The sequence below is a fragment of the Osmerus mordax genome, chromosome 20, assembly GCF_038355195.1.
Source record: "Osmerus mordax isolate fOsmMor3 chromosome 20, fOsmMor3.pri, whole genome shotgun sequence".
NCBI classification, from domain to species: Eukaryota; Metazoa; Chordata; class Actinopteri; order Osmeriformes; family Osmeridae; genus Osmerus; species Osmerus mordax.
In genome coordinates, this window is record NC_090069.1 from 4,254,898 (window position 1) to 4,274,892 (window position 19,995).

The window sequence follows — 19,995 nt, forward strand, 5'->3', positions numbered from 1 at the left end:
CACTTGTTGGTTACCGTTATTTTCTAAAACACGTTTCTCTATGATCACCCCCACAACGACAGTGGTCTGGTCCACTGTCGAGAAGCAGCAACAGGGAAACAACTTCCTCTGACATAGGGGAGACCAGACCCTAGCATCAGTCCCGTACCTAAAACGCACACGCCCCTGCCCCCCTCCCCCCGTTGCTCCTCCAACCTCGAAGTCTACAGGAGCGTCAGACCGATAGGCCTGGTCTATGGCACGCGACTGATGTGAGATTTCGCTGCCATACATTTTGGAACGGGCCACAGAGCTGATTCGATCCTTGGATTATTCTTCTTCGTTATTAGGAGGTAGGATTAGAATGCTTTATATTTTATCATTTGGAGGCAGATATGATACCGAGTGCGGGTTCAGTCCATGTTTTGCAGTGCGGCGCACTTGTCTCGTTCCCTCTCCTTCATGCGCGCGTTTACTGACAGGCCATGATTACGTGCAATCTAAACGGTATTTATGTTATCTCAGTGTTGCCAATAAACGAAGGATTTTGCTTAATCTTATTCCTGTAAAAAGAAAAGAAAATTCTTGCCGATTGTGAGGTTTCGGTTTTATGTCTAAAGCTTTATTATAGGCTCGCATCTCATGTGGCGCGTTTGTCGCGATTCGTTTCGTTTCTCCTGACAAGGACACCAGCCCCGCTGGTACTGTGACCTACATGCTGTAGGCAATATTGTATTATTATGACACATCATGTAAGACTATATAAAAATGAATCCTCCTGATGTGAGATTGTGTACCTCTTCGAGTCAGCACCAAAGAGAAGAGAGACATCAGAATATGCTTCTTGAATTAGTGCATTTACGGTGGTTCACCTCAAAGATGACGACTTCAGATGAAGTTGCAGCTTTATGTTTTATTTCTGTATGTGTGTATGTGTATGTGTGTGTGTGTGTGTGTGTGTGTGTGTGTGTGTGTGTGTATGTGTGAGAGGGAGAGAGAGAGAGAGAGAGAGAGAGAGAGAGAGAGAGAGAGAGAGGGGCTGGGACTGGAGACAGAAGACCATGATATTTCATAAGATGAAAAAAAGCTCTTGCATTTTGCTAGCTAAGAGGATCTCTGGTCATGGTCTGGATCTGACAGCTCCTGATGGCCTACAGGAGCAAATAGGAGGCCAGAGAAGTAATGGATAGTTTGGCAGCACTGTTGATCTTTGAAAGCTTGACTTGAGCATCCTAAAACATCACTCTGGTACTAACAAATCTATTGATTTATTCAACATAAGCAATAAACTACAGTGCCAAGAATCGCCAGACCAGCCTACATCACCGTTAGCGACCCTGTAACCACACAGCCGAAACATACACAACCATCACTCCTTATACAAGGAACCCAATGCCATCCTACTCTACAGATTTCACTATGTAAGACTGACCTAAATCCAACTAATCAATATAGATCCCTTAACAGATCAGGATGCTCAGTAGATCCCAGAGAAGTTCCCAATAGATCACTGGTAATCCACCCACCCAACAGGAAGAGTGCTGAGTCTGCACATGCACACACTTCCTGGCACTATACTTGAGTCTGACCAGTTAAAGATTTTTTTTTAAAGTGGTAGATGAATGGATAGAGAGAGAGAGAGAGCTAATGTTCTGCTCGATGCTCATTTCCAGAGGGAGGTGTGTAACCGTGGCAATAGCTGTTGAGGCTTGGCTGGGCGTCGGCTTGGCTGGGCGAACTGATAAACAGCACAGGGAAGGGGGGGGGGGGGGGGGGCGGAGGAAGAGGGGGGGGTGGTGGTGGTGTGGTTCACATGCAGAGGGAGAGGCAGAGACAGCAGGGAGAGCAGCAGAGGAGGATGGGCGGAAGCAGGAGGGAGTCGGAGGAAGCAGGGATCCTTCAGCAGAGGATTTCCCCTCTAACAGCAGGATCCATACTACCTTCTCCTGTTGTTTGTGCTCCCCCTCTCGGTCCCAGTCTTCAGAGGTGGATTCGTTTATGTGTTAAGTGCTCGTTCTCTGCCACTCCCTCCATGTTTTTGTCTACAGCGCTTTCTGTCTCGCTCTCGAGTTTCCCTGTGAAACAAATGAGACTGGCTACTTCTGGGCCAGGGAGGCAGAGGGCCAGGGGGGCAGGGAGGCAGGGGGGCAGGGGGGCAGGGAGGCAGGGTGGCAGGGAGGCAGGGAGGCAGGGGGGCAGGGGGAGAGGTCTGAGGCCCATACTAAACGTTAGAAGGGGCTCTGGTAGACTAGTAGCTCCTATAATTTGACTCTCCCAATCTTTTACAGAGAGTCTTTGTCTTCATTATCCATTACACAGCCCGAGGGACTTGCTCGCTCGTCCCTCCTGACTTCTCCCTCTTACACTCTCTCTCTCTCTCTCTCTCTCTCTCTCTGTCTCTCTCTCTCTCTGTCTCTCTCTCTCTTTGTGTCTCTGCCTCTCTCTCTATCTCTCATGCTCTCTGTGTTTGTGTGTGAGTTAGAGCAGGATCACAGTGTTGAGATTCTACACATTTTTGTGGAATTGAACTAATGGGTTCGCTAGTGCAAGGGGTAAAGAGGTATTCACAACCAATGGCCACATCGGGCTTAGATTTCGTGCCACATCTACCTTGATATCAATGGCTATTTGGTGCTTAATTGACATGCTTCCCTAAAACCCTATTGTTGTTCTAGTTTTGACGTCTTTCCTTTCTTTTCTCTCTCTTTCTCTCTCTCTCTTTGGTCTTTACCATTCTCTTCTCTTAAAGCCATCTGGTCTGAACAACAGGAGGGTCACACTCCAGTCATGCAGAAGGTACAACCTGAACTCACACCTGCCCATATCTGAAACCTCCCATTTTTGGAATCTTGACACACCTGACTATCTCCTGAAAACATCTCATGTATCAGGATGTTAATGGTGTTTGTTGGATTGTTTATGTGTGGGGGATAGGTGTTGCTCAGATCATGAAGTCCCAGGTTCAAATTCCCCCCCTGCATGTGGCTTTAGATAAAAGGGCCAGCGAAGTTTAAACATTCTGATTAATACATGTTTTTTCTGCATGTAGGTGGAGGGAGGGGTAGCCCCTATTAGCCTGTCCTCATCGAGGGGTCCTAGTGCCCCTGGCTCACCTGCCACCAGTATCACAGTAAGACCATCTCTTACACGCTTGATTACCCAAGAACATACACGATGCGAAAAACACTTGTCGACAACGTGTGTGTTGTGGCAGGCGCGTGTGAATGACCAGGTGGTGGGCTACAGAGACCTGGCGGCTCTGCCCAGGGACAAAGCCATCCTGGAGGTGGAGAGGCCTGACCTCATGACCTACCAGCCTCACCTCAGCTTCTCGTCGCTGGACCAGCCACGCAGGGAGGTAGGGCCCAGGACACGCAGGATGGCTCTTCTCAGGCTCACGACACTGGATTGGCCTGTTCTCTTCTTCTCTAACTGTTCTCCTCTCCTCCACCAGAGGTCGGTCTCACCCCCCCCAGCCTCTCCTCCTCCTTCGGGCTCTCCGCCTCCCTCACCTGCGGTAAGACCTGTGTAGAGGCTCTGGGACAAATGTGCTGCAGTCAAATTGTTTTGGATTGAACACTTACAGTCTGAATACTCTGCTTTGATGATTGAACGACCGAAAATGTGTATGATTTAGTGCTCATCATTGAAGTAAGTTTAAGTCAATGGTTAAAGAGTCATGACACTGTTTCAAACTGTACTCAAATCGCTCATCTGAAAGAAATCGTTGAGGATCAAAGTCAGGGCGTAAGTTTCATTATACACAAAACGTTTTGAAAACATTAAATCTGTACCCCTCCCTTTTTGTTATGAAAACTGCCACATTCTCAGCTGTTAAAAAAATCTGTCCCACCCACATTTGAAAACAAATCTCCACCCTTGTATCAAAGGATCAAGAAAGGATTTATTCGAACCAGCCTCAATTCTAACTGTAATGGTCATGTTTGCTCAGCCGTTCATGTTTTTATGACTGTGATGACATGTCTAAGATTCTAGCGTCTCTATGGTGATCATTCTGTGCCTGTGGAGCTCTAACCCAGTGTGTTTGTCAGTTGAAGGGGTGCAGGGAGGAGACCGAGTCACCAGGGGGCTCCACACTCCAGCTGCACAACAAGAAAACTGGCGGCTCTCTAATGCACTTCCACAGACCAGGTGCACACCCATGCACACACCGCGCTGCGCACACAAACGTGTGCGTGCACACACACACACACACCAACACACCTACACACACAAAATCCTGGAGGGTTTGCACGCGTCCAGCCTGTTCAACTACATTCGTAGTATGCGGTCGTTTTGTAAAGATCCTTTCTGTGCTCTCCGCTTTATTTTAGACAATGGTACCAACATCTACAAGAAACCCCCCATCTACCAACAAGGTGAGGTCAACCTCCTAACCTCTAAGTCCAACTTCGTCCCACCCGACGCATTTTTAAAACCTATAGATTGTGTGTGTGTCGTCCAACTATCTGTAGACGTCGGTAAGCATGTGGAGGGCAGCATCATCCAGTCCTCCAAGTTCCCAGCCGCCCAGAGACCCGACCCCAACCTGCCGTCCAAGATAGAGACAGAGTACTGGCCCTGTCCTCCCTCACTGGCTACCATGGGTAACAGTCACACACACACACACACATTAACTCGCACACACACACACACAGACACACTCATACCCACACGTGCGCGCGCGCGGTGGGTTTGAGTCCCAGTTCTCGCCGTGAGAACTGGGAAAGGAAACGACAGAGGGAGGGGGGGGGGGGGGGGTCAGTGGCTTCTCACACGGTTCCCTCCCCATCTGGCTGCAGAGATTGAGAGGAGCAAGAAGCGAGAGGAGGAGGAGGACGACGAGTTCGAGGACCTGACGGAGGACGCCAAGACTCTGCAGGAGCAGGAGCTCGTCAAGGTGGGGGGGCTCGCTAGCCATCTGACCGCGCGCGTACGGTGTTTGCCGCGCACGTTTGGCCCCGCGGCGACTGTAACTCTGTGTGGGGGGTCCGCTGTGTCCAGATCAAGTCGAACTTGGGCCGGCTGATCCTGAAGGAGGAGAAGGAGGAAAAGGAGAAAGCCGTCCAATTCCGCAGGAAGACACAGTCGCTTCCTGACAGGACACACATGCATGCTAGTAAGTCGGACGTACGTGTGTGTTTGTGTCTCTGTGTGTGTGTGTGTGTGTGTGCGCGTGGACACGTGGTTGTATAGACACGTATCGATTGTTTACTGTAAAACACTGAAGTCTCTCCTTGGAATGTACCCGTGGTTTTTCCTCAGGCTCCTCTGCCATTGCATCAAAGTCCACCTCCCGTTCAGGCCTAACCAGGGTGAGTGTGTGTGCGCGTGTGAAAGTGTGGTTGTGTATGTATGCGTGAGAGTGATTGTGTGTGTTTGTTTCCATACCAACCGGTTGTTGGTGTCGTTCCTCTTTATAGATGCAGTCGGCAGAGTTTTCACCAGACCTTGGAAGGACAGGTAGGACCATCAGCGCACCCATGTCAAACTAGACAGTATGTGCAGGACATAGGAGAGTTTATTCATTCTAGATATATAGTCTGTTTTCATGTGTTGTACTTTAATCTCTCGTCTCTTCTTCTGTGTTTCTAGGTGTTCAGGTAAACATGTCGGATGTTCCATAACACGTGTTGCATGGGCATGATCTCATGACTCAGTCTAACATTCCTCTCTTCGCTCAGCTCTTCTCTAATCCTCAGTTGACATGTCCATGCTTGTAGTGACGGCTTTCAGTCCTGATAGTGTATAGGGAGCCCAGGTTTAACACCGACCCCGTTTAGTCACGGATGTAGTCCTTTAGTCATGGAAGAAAGGACAATTTGCAATTTAAATGGGATGTATGCAACTAATCAGAAATAATCTAGTCCTCATATCAAGCCTTGGCTCTCTATAGACCCATAACCTATAAAATCTGGATAACCTATATAATCTGGACTCACACACACCTGTGTGGCATGTCTCCTCTGTGAGTGTGTTCATGTTGCACCCTCAGATTAGGTAACCACGACACAACCAATCAAATCCATGTCTGCCCTCTTCTGCATCATATGTGTGTGTGTGTGTGTGCGCCCATACGCTTTTGTGCACGCTGCGGTGTGTAAAGAATGGCGAGGCACGGAGGGAACGTCTGGACAGAGGAAACTCCCTGCCGAGCATCCTGGAGCAGAAGGTGAGCTGTGCTCACTGCCTCTCCATTCATATCAGTCACCACACACACAAACACACACACACAAACACTGACATACACACATACTAATAACCCCTCCCTCACATACACACACTGACACACACGTGTAGTAATACACCCCCCTACACACACACACACACTGACACACACATATTCATAAGTCACCCTTACAAACACACACACACACACATGCCTGCATACTATAGATGGCTATCACACACAGCTTTTTTTTCTCTACTAATGACGGACGCACTTATGTTGTCCAGCTTTGCTGAACTCTGCAGTCAGAGAGTCTACCTTCCATGTTTTTTGGTTTTCTGGCCCTCCATTTCAACTGAAGGGATCTCTCTCTGGTTGCAGAGTTTGCTTTATTGGCAGATATGGAGCATTACTGCTATGTGACAAACATTGCATTCAAAGTTGTTGTCATTAGGAAAGAAATGGTAAAGAAAAGACTGGCCTTGTGATTTTTCCATTATTATGTTTCTGCATCTGTTTCTCCAGGTGTGCCCGTATGAGGCGCTCATTGTCACCCACAGAGGGCGCTGTAAGCTGCCACCAGGCGTTGATCGCACCAGACTAGAGGTGTGTGAATGGCTGGTGTTTCTAATGTATATAAGTGTTGAATGTGTGTGTTTTCATAACTATGCGTCATAACTCAGATGGGGGATACTGTTTTCACAGAGGCACCTGGCTCCTGAGGAGTTCGAACGACTGTTTGGAATGCCAATCACTGAGTTCGACCGCCTGTCACTATGGAAACGAAACGAACTGAAGAAGAAAGTTTCACTTTTCTAACAGGAAGTGATCTTATCCCTCGAACGCCGTTAACCACTGCGCTGCCTGAAGAAGTCTATTCCAGAACTACCAACCTTCCAAACTGAAACACTGGAAGACTAAGAACTGCCATATACTCCGTAATAGTCTGTCGTATCATAAACCAATCATATTTCCCTTAGTCTACCCTGTCCAAGCCTGTTGTGTCCATTGACCTTGCTAGAAGTCCCAGTACTGTATAAACAAGCCTGTCTCCAAACTAACTTTTCACCCAGGACTCTACTAACCCTGACTGATGCCACTATGGACTGACATCTCCTTGGACACACACACATGCACTAATTCACTCAGCTATGAACACACACGCACACACAGCTGTTTCGGACATGCCTCGACACCACTGCTTCCTTAAAAGCTGGACATTTTGATTTAATTCTCATGATCGTGAACCATTGAACGTTTTTAAACATACATCCCTGTTTCAGTGATATCAGGGCCTCCAGACTGTCATGTATTAATGTTACTTGAATGATAGCTAATCATGGTTAACATCGTCTCGTGTATTAATATCTTTCACTTGAATGGCAGTTACCTAACTATGTACATTTATTTATTGTGTGAGATGTTATTTGATGTCGAGTTAACTGGTGGAAACTGGTGCTTAACTGGAGGAAATATTTATTTGTAAATGATTGTATTTCTTAGTCCCACACACTGTTCGCTAAGAGGTTTTTACTGCAACTAACACATTTATAATGACTAACATCCAACCCTGCATTATAACTTGTCTCCTGTTAGTTGCCCTAGGCACTCCTACACAGTAGTGAATAGCACTGATCACATTTTGAACTGAGAGGATCAGAGATGAGTGAGGCTGCGTAGGCAACATAACTGCACTCTGGCCATCCACTATGTAGGCTTCCTAATCCTTGCAGTGTCCCGTTTCTGTCACTCATCACACCATTTCAGCACTCACCATCACTCATCTGGCATTGCACACACCCCATAGTTCTGCTGTCTCGTTTGTCTGCACATCTCAGTCAGTTATTTCAATGATACGCTGTATTTGGGAAATACATTAAAGGAATGAATAACATCTTGACGTGTCTCGGTTCGTATGCTTCTACGATTATTTAAATCTCCGTTTTTCTTCAGTAGGCCAGCAAGTGATCGATTTGTTAGCCTCTGTTATGTGACTATTTAGACAAGGATGGAACCTCCGACCGTTAGCAGCCATGTGGGCTCGTGGCTCAACCGGTGGCTTGGATGTTCGGGACAGAAACAGTCTTCTCAATACAATTTACAGTAAACAAAGTAAAAAACAACACAAGTTGTAGGCCTACACCAAACGGATACGGGCAGGCGACAGAAGCGGGTAGAAGACGTTCACTTTCGAAGGCTACGCCACAAGACAGAACATGCTCAGGCACGACAGAACTGGCAGGCTGGGATGCAGCAGCAGATAAGAGGACATACTGCTCTGACAGTGTGGGCGATCGTCTCCAGAGGCCAACAGCGTGGGGGTTGCAGAGTGGCCAGGGAAGGCAGAAGGGAGGGAGAGATCTAATCTATACTAGTCATCCAGCAGACAAGGCTACTTAAAACAACCATGCCTTCGTTGGTCCTTTTACACTGCACCTTTTGCAGAGCAACGCAGTAGATTTGAAATGTCAAACGTGCCATGAAGCTCGGCTCTCGGGTGAAATGACTGCGGGGCGGGAGGGAAACAAATAAAATAAATAAAAGAGGCCCCTTGCGCAATATCCCCTGCATGTTCAGCCTTGAAATTCTAATGTGTGGGGTACTGTGTTGCCTGGCAACATAGGTGAAACATAAAAGCGAGGAGCTCTGTCTCTCGGCGTCCCTCGCTCCCACTGCGCCAGGCATCACAATGGAATGCCTCCCACTCGCACTTGAGCTCCTTGCTGGCAGCCACTCTGCGCCAGAGCGAGCTCGCCGTCCTTGAGTGGAAGAGCGCCCGGCAACTCAAAACAAGGTGACAAGAGCAGTTCTTTTCAGTTTTTTATTGAATGGAGTGAAACATCTACATAAATGAAAGAGGCCTCGCAATACAAGTACTAGACAAAAAAAAAAAAAAAAGTTATAATTTTTTTTTAAACTTTAGCTATAAAGAAAACCTTGATTAAACAATTTCTGTACATTCTGTGAGATATGTTCTGAGACTTGAACAGAATTCAGGAACAAGGCCCCATTCTTCCCGCCCCGCCCCCCGCCCCCTCCCCCCAAAACAACAACCTTTCGCATTCCCTCCTTGATCCACATATGGTCACACCGGAAACAAACACACCTTGTCACCACCCCAACATAAAAACCACCAACAGTATCATTAAAGCATAAGCAGATTTCACCTGTAACAGAGAGGGTGAGTACATTTTCCCTTCCTTTCCCTTTCCCGACTATACTGTGACGACCCTGGTCTCTCCCTCCTTCCCCTTTCGAACCCCTCACCCCCTCCCACCTGTCTCTGTCCAAACACACCTTACACCCCCTCCCCCGCCAACATTCTTTCCCCTTCATGCCTCCCGTCCTCGCAGCCTCCCCTCCTGCCTCCCCCCTTCCCTTCAGGGTATTACGCCTAATTCTAGGTTTTGTAAAAATAAAAATAAAAACCAAAAAATTAAAGTAAACATCACATTGAAAAGAGGGAACATTTAAAAATGTACATATATAAATGTCAATACTTGCTCCCGTCTTTGAGTGCAGTTACACTATCGTTGGCATTAAGAAAGGATGGATTTAATGCGATGGAGGTTCCAATTGATTTGTCTCATTTTTTGAATTTTTTCATTCAAGTGCTCTCGCTTGCCCTTTTGGGTGGGCACACACACACATAGTAGGTACTTCAGATGAGCTTGCGGCCTCACCGCTGCCTCTGCCAAGCACAGACACTAGGACGGGGGAGCTGATAAATGGTCAGTAATCCCAAATATCAACTTGAAAAAATTACAAAATGGAGTTGCCTTTGCTTATTAGGGCAGTGATTACCGTCATCGACTCCACATCAAAATCTAAATTTCAGATTGAACTTGTCTTTTGGATTTTTTTTCGTCAACTTTTTTTTTGTTTGTTTTCATCATGTATCATTTGTTCAGATTCGGTCTTAAACTACGACATTAGATTCTGTATAGATGATGAAATAAATATGCATGATGAGAGTTGGACGGTCCTGCCGAATCCCCCTCCGTACTGCCGAGGGGGGAGACGAGGAGGCCAGTGAAGAAAAGAGAGGGGGAGGATGAAAGGAAAAAAAGAATGAATTGGGGGGGGGGGGGGGGAGAGAGAGAGAGGAGAGGTTGGAGAAAGGAGGATCCATAAGAAGAGGAGAACTCGTGAAGGGAGGGAGGGAGGGAGAGGAGGCACTGGCATACAGGGGGCGGCAGAGAGCGGTAGCAGAGCCGGCGGGCAGCAGAGAGCGAAAGATAAAAAGGCAGAGCGAGGGCAAGCGGGGAGCGGGGAGGATGGAGGGAGGGAGGGGGCGGGAGGGGAGGGGCCCGTGTGTCTAGGCCTGTGCGTTGGTGCCGTTCTTGTCGGGGGGCCCGGCGCTGGCGGGCGGCAGGTTGTTGAGGGAGGCGTTGTCCTGCTGCTTGCTGTCTCGGCGGGGGGGCATCCTCTCGTTGATGCGGTCCAGACCCCTCGCCTCCTCGAAGCTCTGGATCTTATGCTGGGGGTTGAACCCTTGGATGGCTGCACACACGAGAGAGAAAGGTAGAGATAGAGAGAGAGAAAGAGAGAGAGACACACAGACAAAGATCGTTCAGTATCAGCTCAGAAATGGAGTAAGTTATTTTACCTGATCTACACGTGATTGGGAGTGAGGGAGGGAGGGGGGGTGAGGAGGGTGGACAGAGGCTAGAAGGGGGTTGAGGATGGTAGGAAGAGGGCGAGGTGTGAGAAGAGTTCTAAAAAGAGGTTCAGGGGGCTAGAGAGGAGAGTAGAGAGAGAGGAGAGCAGAAAATGAAGGAGTAGAAAATAAGAGGGTGCGCCAGAGAGAGAGAGAGAGACGCTAGTGGGTGAGGAGGAGCAGGGGGGGGGGGTGAACTAAGTAACTAGGTTGCTGGACAATCTGACCGATGCAGGTTAGAGGGTGCCAACTTACTTGAACCGAAGGCCAAGGCAGCGTGGAGACAAAGGATCACAGAGAGAGTGAGACAGAGAAAAGCCCCTGTTCTAACCTGGCAAAAACACTCTGAAGAGACATAGTTCTGGACGACCTGCAGAGAGTGCGGCCAGTACAGTATGCATCGGGCTCTCATTGTCTACCAGACTATGAGTTGACACTGGCGACTGACATCAACACACTGGTTGAAAGTGTTGAGTAAACACACACAGAGAGAGAGACATGATCCACTTGTCAACAACAGAATACTTAGGAGAGAGAGAGGGGGCGGGGAGGAAAGAGATGGAGAGAGAGAGAGAATGAAAGAGCAAGAGAGAGAGGAGAGGGAGAAAGATGGAGAGAGGGACAGAATGAGGAGAGAGAGAGATATAGAGAAAGCTCTGAGAGAGATATAGAGAAAGCTCTGAGAGAGAGAGAGAGAGAGAGAGAGATGTTTTTTTTTTTGCGTACCTCGTGCCTCTTCTGCCTCTACGGTGGCTGTGTAAGCGTGAGTAGAATTGCCATGCCCAAAACCAACGGAGAGAGAGTGGTACCGTTATAAATGCAATCGGGTCAGTCACGTTAACAATGCAATCTGTCAGTCACGTTATCATTTAGTACCAAAATCATACAACCCACCCCCACCACCCCCCAACAGGGTAGTCATTGGACAGACAGGTTAGTGCAGGGGAGGTGGGGGTGGGGGGGTCGGTGGGGGGGGTCAAAAGAGTGCACTAGTAGGTGTTTAATGCGGAGGGAATCTAAACGTGTTCTATAGGGAAGTTCTAGAATGGGGCTGAGGGGGGGGGGTGTTCAAACGGGACATGGGTTTTATCGGGAGGGAACAATCTACATGGGACAAGCTTCAAAACAGGGCAGTGTTCTGTAAGAGGGGAACATGGGGGGGGGGGTCTCTGAGGAGTGTTCTAGAAAGTGTGTGAGGAGGCTCTGGGGTAGTGTGTTTCTTGAAGGTTCTATGAGATGGGGGGGGGGGGGGGGGGGGTCAACAAGGAGAATCCCTTCAGAGAATGCACTGGGTTAGTCTGTCCAGAGAGTGGGTGCAGGCAGAAGGAGGGTTAGAGTTAGTGTGGGTTAGTGTTAGTACGTATATGGTAGGTGGTCTGTGTGTGCGCGCGTGTGTGAACAAGTGACTTACCGCTCTGCAGCGTTTGTCGGCCTCCGGACAGGACTCCCATAGGCAGTGTCCCGGTCGGGGTAAGGCCTTTCAGTTGCAACACGCTCTCATTCTCCTCTCTGGAAACACACACACACACACAGTCAATGGAAGGTAGCGCTACGCAAGAGGTACAAGCTTTACTGACTGCACCAGGCTCTCTTGCGCACACACACACACACAGGATATTGGATGCATGCGCAAAATACACACACACACACACACCTGAGCACAGAGAAGACACGGGCCATCTTCCCAATAGCTCGGATCTTATTCCTGATCACCTCCTTCCTGACGGCAGGAGTTCCACCTGAGTGACAGGGAGAGAGAGACAGAGGGGAGGAAATGGGGAGAGTGGGTGAGAGAGAGAAGGAAATGGGGAGAGAGTGAGTGAGAGAGGAGGAAATGGGGAGCGAGCGAGAGAGAGAGAGAGAGAGAGAGAACATTGCAGGGTCAGAGGACCATTAAAGGCCGCTGCTGGCCCTTTGCTATCACACACCCACACGGTTCAGTTGACACACACCCACACGGTTCAGCGAGTGGTTTGCATTGACGAGAGCTTTGTCGGAGTGATACCATGGTAACCTGGCAGCATTAAAGGGATGCTCCTGAGAACCTCATCCGAAGCCTCCCTCTGCAACAACAGCAGAGAGCATCGCCAGCCCTCCGCAACATCATCCCCAACCCCCCCCCCCCCAACCCCAGAAATCACCCTAGAATAGCCATCGTCAACAGGGGGAAGGAAGTTGATTCAAATCTGTCGTTTAAAAAAAGATATATATATATATCTATATCTATGCTGTCGAGGGACATCAGTGTAAGTGTGTGACCCAGGGCGTGGAGGGAGCCTTTGCATTTGGCCGGTACCCAGGGAGAGGGCTGTGCTGGGCTTGAGGCAGAGCCACGATAGGGTCCTATTGATGGACCGCTGCCTCTGGTACTAGTGCAGGCAGTAGGGGAAGTGGGGAGACACATTTCACTTGTTATCAGTGGGGAGGTGACACACAGGCACAACTCCACAATAACTCGGGGCCTTTTTTTCGTGTCTATTTTCGAATGCAACGGGTGATGAAATTGGCCGGTACTGGGCCACTGTCGAAATAACAAGTTCTCTTCCTCAAAATGTTCAAGTTCCTCACTGCGTGCGTGTGAGAGTGTGAGTGAGAGAGAGAGAGAGAGAGAGGGGGGAGAGAGAGGGCGGGTGTCTTACCCTCACACGTGTCGTCTCCCTCCGACATGAGCTCATCGTCGGAGCAGATGTTCAGCACGTTAACCAGCATCTCAGTCACTGTGGGAACGCACACGCACGCATACGGTTAACGCACACCTTCCAAAACATCCCCCCCCCGCATTCCGTTTCACCACATGGTTACTACGATCGACGGTTGTGCGCAGTCCGCCCACACCGTGACAACACGGTCCAGAGAACCGGCCTACTCGTTCCCCTACCCACGCACGCACACACACACACACAAACACACCCTCCCGCCCACCTTTCTCTCCCACGAAGGGCAGGGACCAGGTGAAGACGTCCATGAAGTTGGGCAGCCAGTAGGGATGAGGGGAGCAGTTAAACTGGCGGATGTTCATCACGTTGTTCTCGTACTTCAGCACGGCCGCTAAAGAACAGAGCACGCGCGCGCGCACAAATTAATTATTATCTCATAATAATTTATACACCCCTGGCCGCGAGCAGATCTGATCCTAAGTGTTGCCATGGTTTCCATTGGCTGTTGCCATGGCTCCCCTTACCTTTGTTATTGTATACATCAAGGTAGTTTGGAGCTGAGAAGATGGTGATTAAGGACGGGAAGCCTGTCGTCTGGCTTTTCCTGTACATTCGATACCTGGCAGAGGGAACGTGCCGGTTAGCGTGACCGGAGAGGACGTTTGGCTTACAGATCAGACGACCTTGCGGCAGGACGCTTCTGCTGAGCCAGACAACGACCCATCAACCTGAATCAGGTGTGTTGGAGCAGGGAAACCTCTAGAACATGCAGGACAGGGAGGGGGGGGTCCCCTGAGGACCAGGGTTGGGAAGCGCTGCCGTGGACCTCAAAACACCCCGGAGGGTCGACATAGCGGCCCCAGAAAAGCCCTGCCGAGAGCGGGGCGGAGGCGGGCGTTACTCACCCCGCGTCCTGGGCTTCGTGTGCTCGTATTACCGACAACAGGTTGTTGTTCATCAGGAAGTCACATACTGCTGGGTAACTGGGAGAGAGGAGAGGGATTGGAGAATCAGAATCGGGTTCATTCGCCACGTATGTCACACAAACGAGGTGCTGGAGAGGAGAGGAAAGGACAGAGAGCGAGAGAGAGAGATCTGGTTCGCGGTTGAGTGGGTGATGGGGGAGATCGAGACGGCGTGAATGGGTATGGGGAGCCGGCGGGCGGTTGGGGAGGGGGGGGGGGGAGGGGGCGTACCTGTAGAAGTAGGAGCAGCCCCGCACGCTGTTGTGGCAGAAGTGCTCCTGGGTCTTCTCCGAGCCGTAGTCCTCCCCCGGGTCCGACCACAGCAGGTCGCACATGGGCCCGAACGCCGGAGGCTCCTTAAACCGGTCCAGCTGTGCCAAACACCGGGGTATTAAAAACAAAAAACAAGCCATGAGCTAAACCACACCGGTTTTTCCCCCCAGGGTTACTGAGCCTCATAAAGAAGCCCCTTGTTAAGGAGCTAGGCCTGGGTTAGGAGTTAGGAGGGGGAGGGGGGGGGGGGGGGTCACCTTGCGGATGTCGTCCAGGCAGGTGATTTCAGGGCTCAGGCCTCCGTGCACGCACAGGAACTGCTGGTTAAGGAGCGCAGCCAGGGGCAGGCAGTCAAACGCTTCCATACAAGCATCATACACACGCTCTGAGTACTTTATTTTACCTGTAGGACACAAAGACAACACACACACACACGCAGTTCGGATAAATGGAAGCAAAACATGTCCCTGCTCACTGCTCGTGAGGCAGGTTCGAGCAGAGCCCAGAGGAGCAGCGATTGGCAGGGGAGTCTGGGGCCGGCCTTGTGGAAGACCTCTGGCTGAAGGTGAACCGCCCGGGCGATAAGGAACACTCACACTCTTGTTTGAAGGTGAAGTACTCTGTGAGATGTCGGCACTCGTGGTTGCCTCGGAGCAGGAAGAGAGTGGTGGGGTGGTTGATCTTCAGAGTCCACAGGTACAGCACGCACTGGAGAGAGCCGGGAGGGAGGGAAGGGAAGGGGTGCCCCATTAGCAGCATAGAACAGAGGGGTTGACAGTAACCCCTGACAGGGTTGAGAGGCACCTTACACTCCATTTAAAGACCAGCATGCCAACTGTTATGTCACCTGCCACGTTCCTAATGCACTCTGAGCAGTGGTTGGTGAAATAACACGGCGAGTCTCGACTACCAGTGGAGCTCTGGCTATGCGGTCGTATCGAATCGCCGTGCCGTTATGCCAACAGGGGGAAACTATTTTTAATGAGGAGGCACGATTGTGGCCAATAAAAAAAAAAAAAAGCCGAGCTCGACTCGTTCTGACTGGCTAAGATCGGTTCGTTCCCCAGATTGTTTCGAAAAGTGGGACGCAAAGCCCAGAGGCACACGACATCACAGGCTGGACAGTATGTGTGCTGCTACTCTGAGTGTGAATGAGTGTGTGAGTGGGTGGGTGTGCGTGTGTGTGGGGGGTCCAGGAATATATAGAGTGTACGTTTGTGCATATGTGTGCTACCCCCTCACCCACAACCCCCCCCCCCTTGTCTATTTAAAGATGCGCTCCTAAGCCCTGAGACTCTAGGCCGGGTAACAGGCCGTGACTCTAAATGTCAGATGAAATAGCAGATGCAGAAACACACACACACACGCATACCTCGATGCTGAAGTACCCTCGGTCTACATAGTCTCCCAGGAACAGGTAGCGGGTACTGCTGGGGGAACCTCCCACCTCAAACAGCTTCATCAGGTCAAAGAACTGCCCATGGACATCTCCACATACTACAAACACACACACACACACACACACACACACACAGGAGAATTACACCGTATGCACATCCAGTCCCTGACAGGAGGATCTCACGGAGAGGGGAAGGGGGAGGAAAACTGAGGGGGAGGACAATGCAGGGGCAGGGGCGTTTGTTTCCCTACCTGTGATGGGCGCCTCCACCTCCAGCATGCACTTCTCCTGCCGAAGGATGTTGGCCCCGTCGTTGATGATGCGCAGGGCCGCCTCCTCCTCCAGGCGCCCTTCCTTCACCAGGTGGCCCTTCAGCAGCTCCACGCTGGGCCGCCCGTCCACGTACAGGTCTCGGACAGTGAGGCGCGTGCCGGGGGGGTACGGCACGGCTGCGGAGCGAACGCACACACTCGAATCAAAACACGCACACACACAGTCGCCTGGTTCTTTGACCCGTTTTTTTTCTTTTTTTAAACACTTAACCGGATTTATACAAGATCTACTTTGCTATTCATGTGGATATCCAGCCTTGGGGTGCCGCATAAACCAAACCAGCTCTACAGTCAACCCTGAGGTTGTGCCGTGTCAGGCCACAGCTTCCCTGTAGAGACAAGACTGGCGGCACCCCCCCCCCCCCGCCACAGTTCAATGGCCAGAGAGAGCGATCCCATCACAGGAGGCTGCGACGGGCCTCCATCTTAAGGATGTGCATGCGTCTCCCAAGTTGTTTATCTGTAGTCGGGCAGCACGCCTGGCGCAGGCTGGCAGTGTCTGAGCCTGCTCCGGTTGTGTACGGCTGCTTCAAGTGAGTTGGGTGGCCGCCGAGAGCGAGAAGAGAAAATATTTGCATGGACTGGTAGGGAACTACCCGGAAAAGGGCGATTTGACTGACAAATGAAGCAGCTGTTACACACACACACACGCACACAACAGGGTGGTACCATGTTTATCTTCACACACATACACACACCTCAACCAGTCATAGCTCTTGACTCTGCTCTGGACGTGTTTGAACCAATTGCCAAAAGGCAGACCGCGCACACACACACTCACTGTAGCATGCCCACACCCTGGCAAGCACACATGCCCACCAACTATTGGCCCAGTGATCTAGTTAGCGTAAAAGAACTCAAACCAAACCAGGTCACGCAGATTCAGCGTCAAGTCAGAGTCCTTGAACTGGTTTATCTACAACTGGAGGTATAAGTGCCACAGCAAGGCTCTTACTGAGACAAATCTCAGACGAACAATGTAGCTGCTAATTACTATAGCTGACAGGTGCATCTGTGGATGAATGGAACCCATGGTGGTGTTGCATCACAGGACCCAACCCCAGACAAGAATCAGAGACAGGCCCCTATGGCAGAGCTCCATCACAGGACCCAACCCCAGACAAGAATCAGAGACAGGCCCCACGGCAGAGCTCCATCACAGGAGCCAGGACAGTGCCATCAAAGGCCCAGAGTCCATCAATCATGAATGAGGACAGAATCATTACACAGGCTGGGTGATGCCAATGGCTGGGTGGATCCCGTTACCATCGGTAACTAAGCCAAAAGGTCAAAATATAAACCCTGGCCCTCAGCCCCTCAGAGATCTGCCAGCCATTTCCACAGAGGACGCAAGACTAAACGCGTGGACGAATAACGAGAGTGAGTGATTGATTGAGGGAATGGTGCTGTGATTGTGTGAGCGTGGAGGCGAGCCAGGGTACTCAAAGTGTTAGTGCCGTGTCTTGCAAGGCAGTGGCTGCCACTCGAAAGAGGGAGGCAGGTTTAATGACCTCATGCTCTCTCCTGCAGCTTTAGGCTTCTAAGCCTTCCAAACCCCACTGAGCCTATCATACACGACCAGTCACAGACAGGCAGAAACCGACACGGAGACCTTGTTAATCAAGGAAATGAATCTGCCGGGCAGACAACACAGCTAGCTCATCTCCTTGCACATCAGTATAGATGGAACAGTTCTCTCACCAACACAAGTATTTATTCAACGACTGCATTGCTGAAGAACTAAATCCCAATTACAACTAATTCATAACCAATGAAGTAATGTTTAATAAGACAATCTAAACTTCGAGCATCCAGAAAACACAATACTGTAACTTGCAGAATTGTGTATTTTGGTAGGCAGGAGACAGGACCTAGAAATTGCTGCCCCGTAGTTTAAATTTGATTAATTCTTGGTCATCCTCGGAGGGACATAAATACGGTTGGATTTCTACCGGCTAGATTCTGTATTTCTATCAAGTATGCATGCAGCAACTTGCTTGTTATCACATTGTGCTTTGCAATGGTTGCAATGATTTTCAATCAAACTATCTAGCGTGATTATTTTTGCAAAATGTTAATAACTAAATAAATGCATTGAATTGGAAATGCAGTGAATGAGCTGCATTCATATTTGCATCTTTGTGGCTAACAGCTAGTCAACGGCGAGAAACCTAGCTACCCGTCAAACCTGGCCGCTTGCTATAATGTTAGCTAGATAGCTAGCCGTAGCGAGCTACATGCAACTTCCTGTGACCACTTGTTCATTTCCATTTAGAATAATGCATTTATACCTTTGATCGGCCGGTCGATGGTTGAAAGTTTATTTTGGTCTTTCCCCGACATCCTTCTTCTTATCTCTGCGTCGGGAAATGTCTAGCAGCCTAGCTAAAGGTTCGAATTCCTCCGCGTAGCTAGCTAGCTAGCTAAAATGAGCTAGCTGTGCTAGCTAGCTCTGTTTAGCACCTCTGGATCAGCAGTGTTCCACTCCTTCGACAAGGCGACCAGACTAGGGTAGTGGAGCTAACGTTAAACTAGGTACGAATGTAAACCTGTAGGGGGAAGGGAAAGGGGAAGTTCTCTTAAACCACTAATTAAAGCTTTTTAATGCCCTCCCTGTCCTACGATGCGGTGATGCCCAGCTGCTGTCAATTTCTGTCAGATGAATCGAACACTTCAGGAAACGATCTCCAAGCGCGCGCTGTCAATCAATATCATCAGATATTCCAATCGTTCGTCAGAACATGTCTTAAATTCATCTGTTTTTTCTCGGACGAGGTACATCTGGTCCAGGCCTCTGGGTTTTGGTTTTTGTCGTGATCCGATGTGTCGTCCAGACTCTGTCGGATTACAGTAATCCAGCACAAGCGGATTTCCTACAACATGGCTGTACCTGTCCAACACACAGGACTATGGGTAATGCAGTCTTTGAGGAATGAACCTTGCTGTAAATTCTCAGTTCTACCTTGTTCACTAATGTTTTGGAAATTGCAGTCTACCTCCCCTACTATCAATGGACCTTTGCAATTGATAGTGTAGTGAACATATACAGTATTGCTTTAAATAGGCCCCACTTGAAGATTGTACTTCATAAAATTTAAATAATCACATCATTGTGTTGTGTATCTCTAATGGTGGCCAATTATTATTATGCAAACGAGGGAGTGGGTTTTAACAGTGCTTTTCCAGGTTTGATATTCATTTCAAACATCCAGTATGCATATCACACTGTGTGGGATGTACATACAGTACTTACACATAACTACCTTGTCACAAAGCAAGTAAATGCATCAACCTTTTGGGAAAGAATCAGTGTACAGTCTTGCCTGTATATGTGTTTTATGCAAAAATGAACAAAATATTCATAATGCACTGAAACTAAGAGTGAACCTTATGAACATATAACAGTGTGGGTACAGCACAACCATGTGGTCATAAATAGAACGGCCTTCTCTACATTCAAACATCAAATATTAACCCTACCTCCCACATATCTACAATGAATGGATACGTTCAAACATACAAAAAACAAGAATCACATGGTAGCTATAATTTTCCTCAGAA

At 49.4% G+C, this 19,995-nt stretch overlaps 2 protein-coding genes across 3 annotated transcripts; one reads left to right on the forward strand and one right to left on the reverse strand.

Annotated features, from left to right (window-relative positions):
• Positions 1 to 150: 150 nt before the first annotated feature.
• On the forward strand, positions 151 to 8,042 carry dmtn (dematin actin binding protein). The gene is made up of 15 exons (XM_067257989.1): positions 151 to 332; positions 2,729 to 2,775; positions 3,029 to 3,109; positions 3,194 to 3,337; positions 3,434 to 3,496; positions 4,032 to 4,131; positions 4,314 to 4,358; positions 4,455 to 4,586; positions 4,782 to 4,879; positions 4,984 to 5,098; positions 5,245 to 5,294; positions 5,403 to 5,442; positions 6,084 to 6,151; positions 6,674 to 6,754; positions 6,854 to 8,042. The coding sequence occupies exons 2-15, from the start codon at positions 2,767 to 2,769 to the stop codon at positions 6,965 to 6,967; spliced, it is 1,140 nt and encodes a 379-aa protein (XP_067114090.1). The 5' UTR covers positions 151 to 332; positions 2,729 to 2,766; the 3' UTR covers positions 6,968 to 8,042.
• Positions 8,043 to 9,492: 1,450 nt separating this feature from the next.
• On the reverse strand, positions 9,493 to 19,282 carry ppp3ccb (protein phosphatase 3, catalytic subunit, gamma isozyme, b). Of its 2 annotated transcripts, XM_067257987.1 has the most exons (14): positions 18,726 to 19,282; positions 16,354 to 16,551; positions 16,076 to 16,200; positions 15,300 to 15,411; positions 14,961 to 15,106; positions 14,662 to 14,801; positions 14,371 to 14,448; positions 13,990 to 14,084; positions 13,731 to 13,856; positions 13,448 to 13,525; positions 12,463 to 12,547; positions 12,220 to 12,317; positions 11,535 to 11,561; positions 9,493 to 10,651 (listed from the first exon to the last, which is right to left on the reverse strand). In XM_067257987.1, exons 1-14 carry the CDS (start codon positions 18,775 to 18,777, stop codon positions 10,467 to 10,469), a joined length of 1,545 nt encoding a protein of 514 aa, XP_067114088.1. In that variant the 5' UTR covers positions 18,778 to 19,282; the 3' UTR covers positions 9,493 to 10,466. The 2 variants fall into 2 exon arrangements, with proteins under 2 accessions (XP_067114088.1, XP_067114089.1); XM_067257988.1 differs by lacking the exon at positions 11,535 to 11,561.
• Between the last annotated feature and the right edge of the window lie 713 nt (positions 19,283 to 19,995).

Excerpts from the sequence above, each read along its gene's own strand:
- dmtn (XM_067257989.1), top strand. Across the intron at positions 5,099-5,244 it reads CAGGACACACATGCATGCTA|GCTCCTCTGCCATTGCATCA; the intron begins GTAAGTCGGACG and ends GTTTTTCCTCAG. Across the intron at positions 6,152-6,673 it reads CGAGCATCCTGGAGCAGAAG|GTGTGCCCGTATGAGGCGCT; the intron begins GTGAGCTGTGCT and ends CTGTTTCTCCAG.
- ppp3ccb (XM_067257987.1), bottom strand. The coding sequence starts at position 18,777 with ATGTCGGGGAAAGACCAAAATAAACTTTCAACCATCGACCGGCCGATC. Across the intron at positions 14,802-14,960 it reads GCCTGGACGACATCCGCAAG|CTGGACCGGTTTAAGGAGCC; the intron begins GTGACCCCCCCC and ends TGTTTGGCACAG. Across the intron at positions 12,318-12,462 it reads CGTGTCTTCTCTGTGCTCAG|AGAGGAGAATGAGAGCGTGT; the intron begins GTGTGTGTGTGT and ends GTGTGTTTCCAG.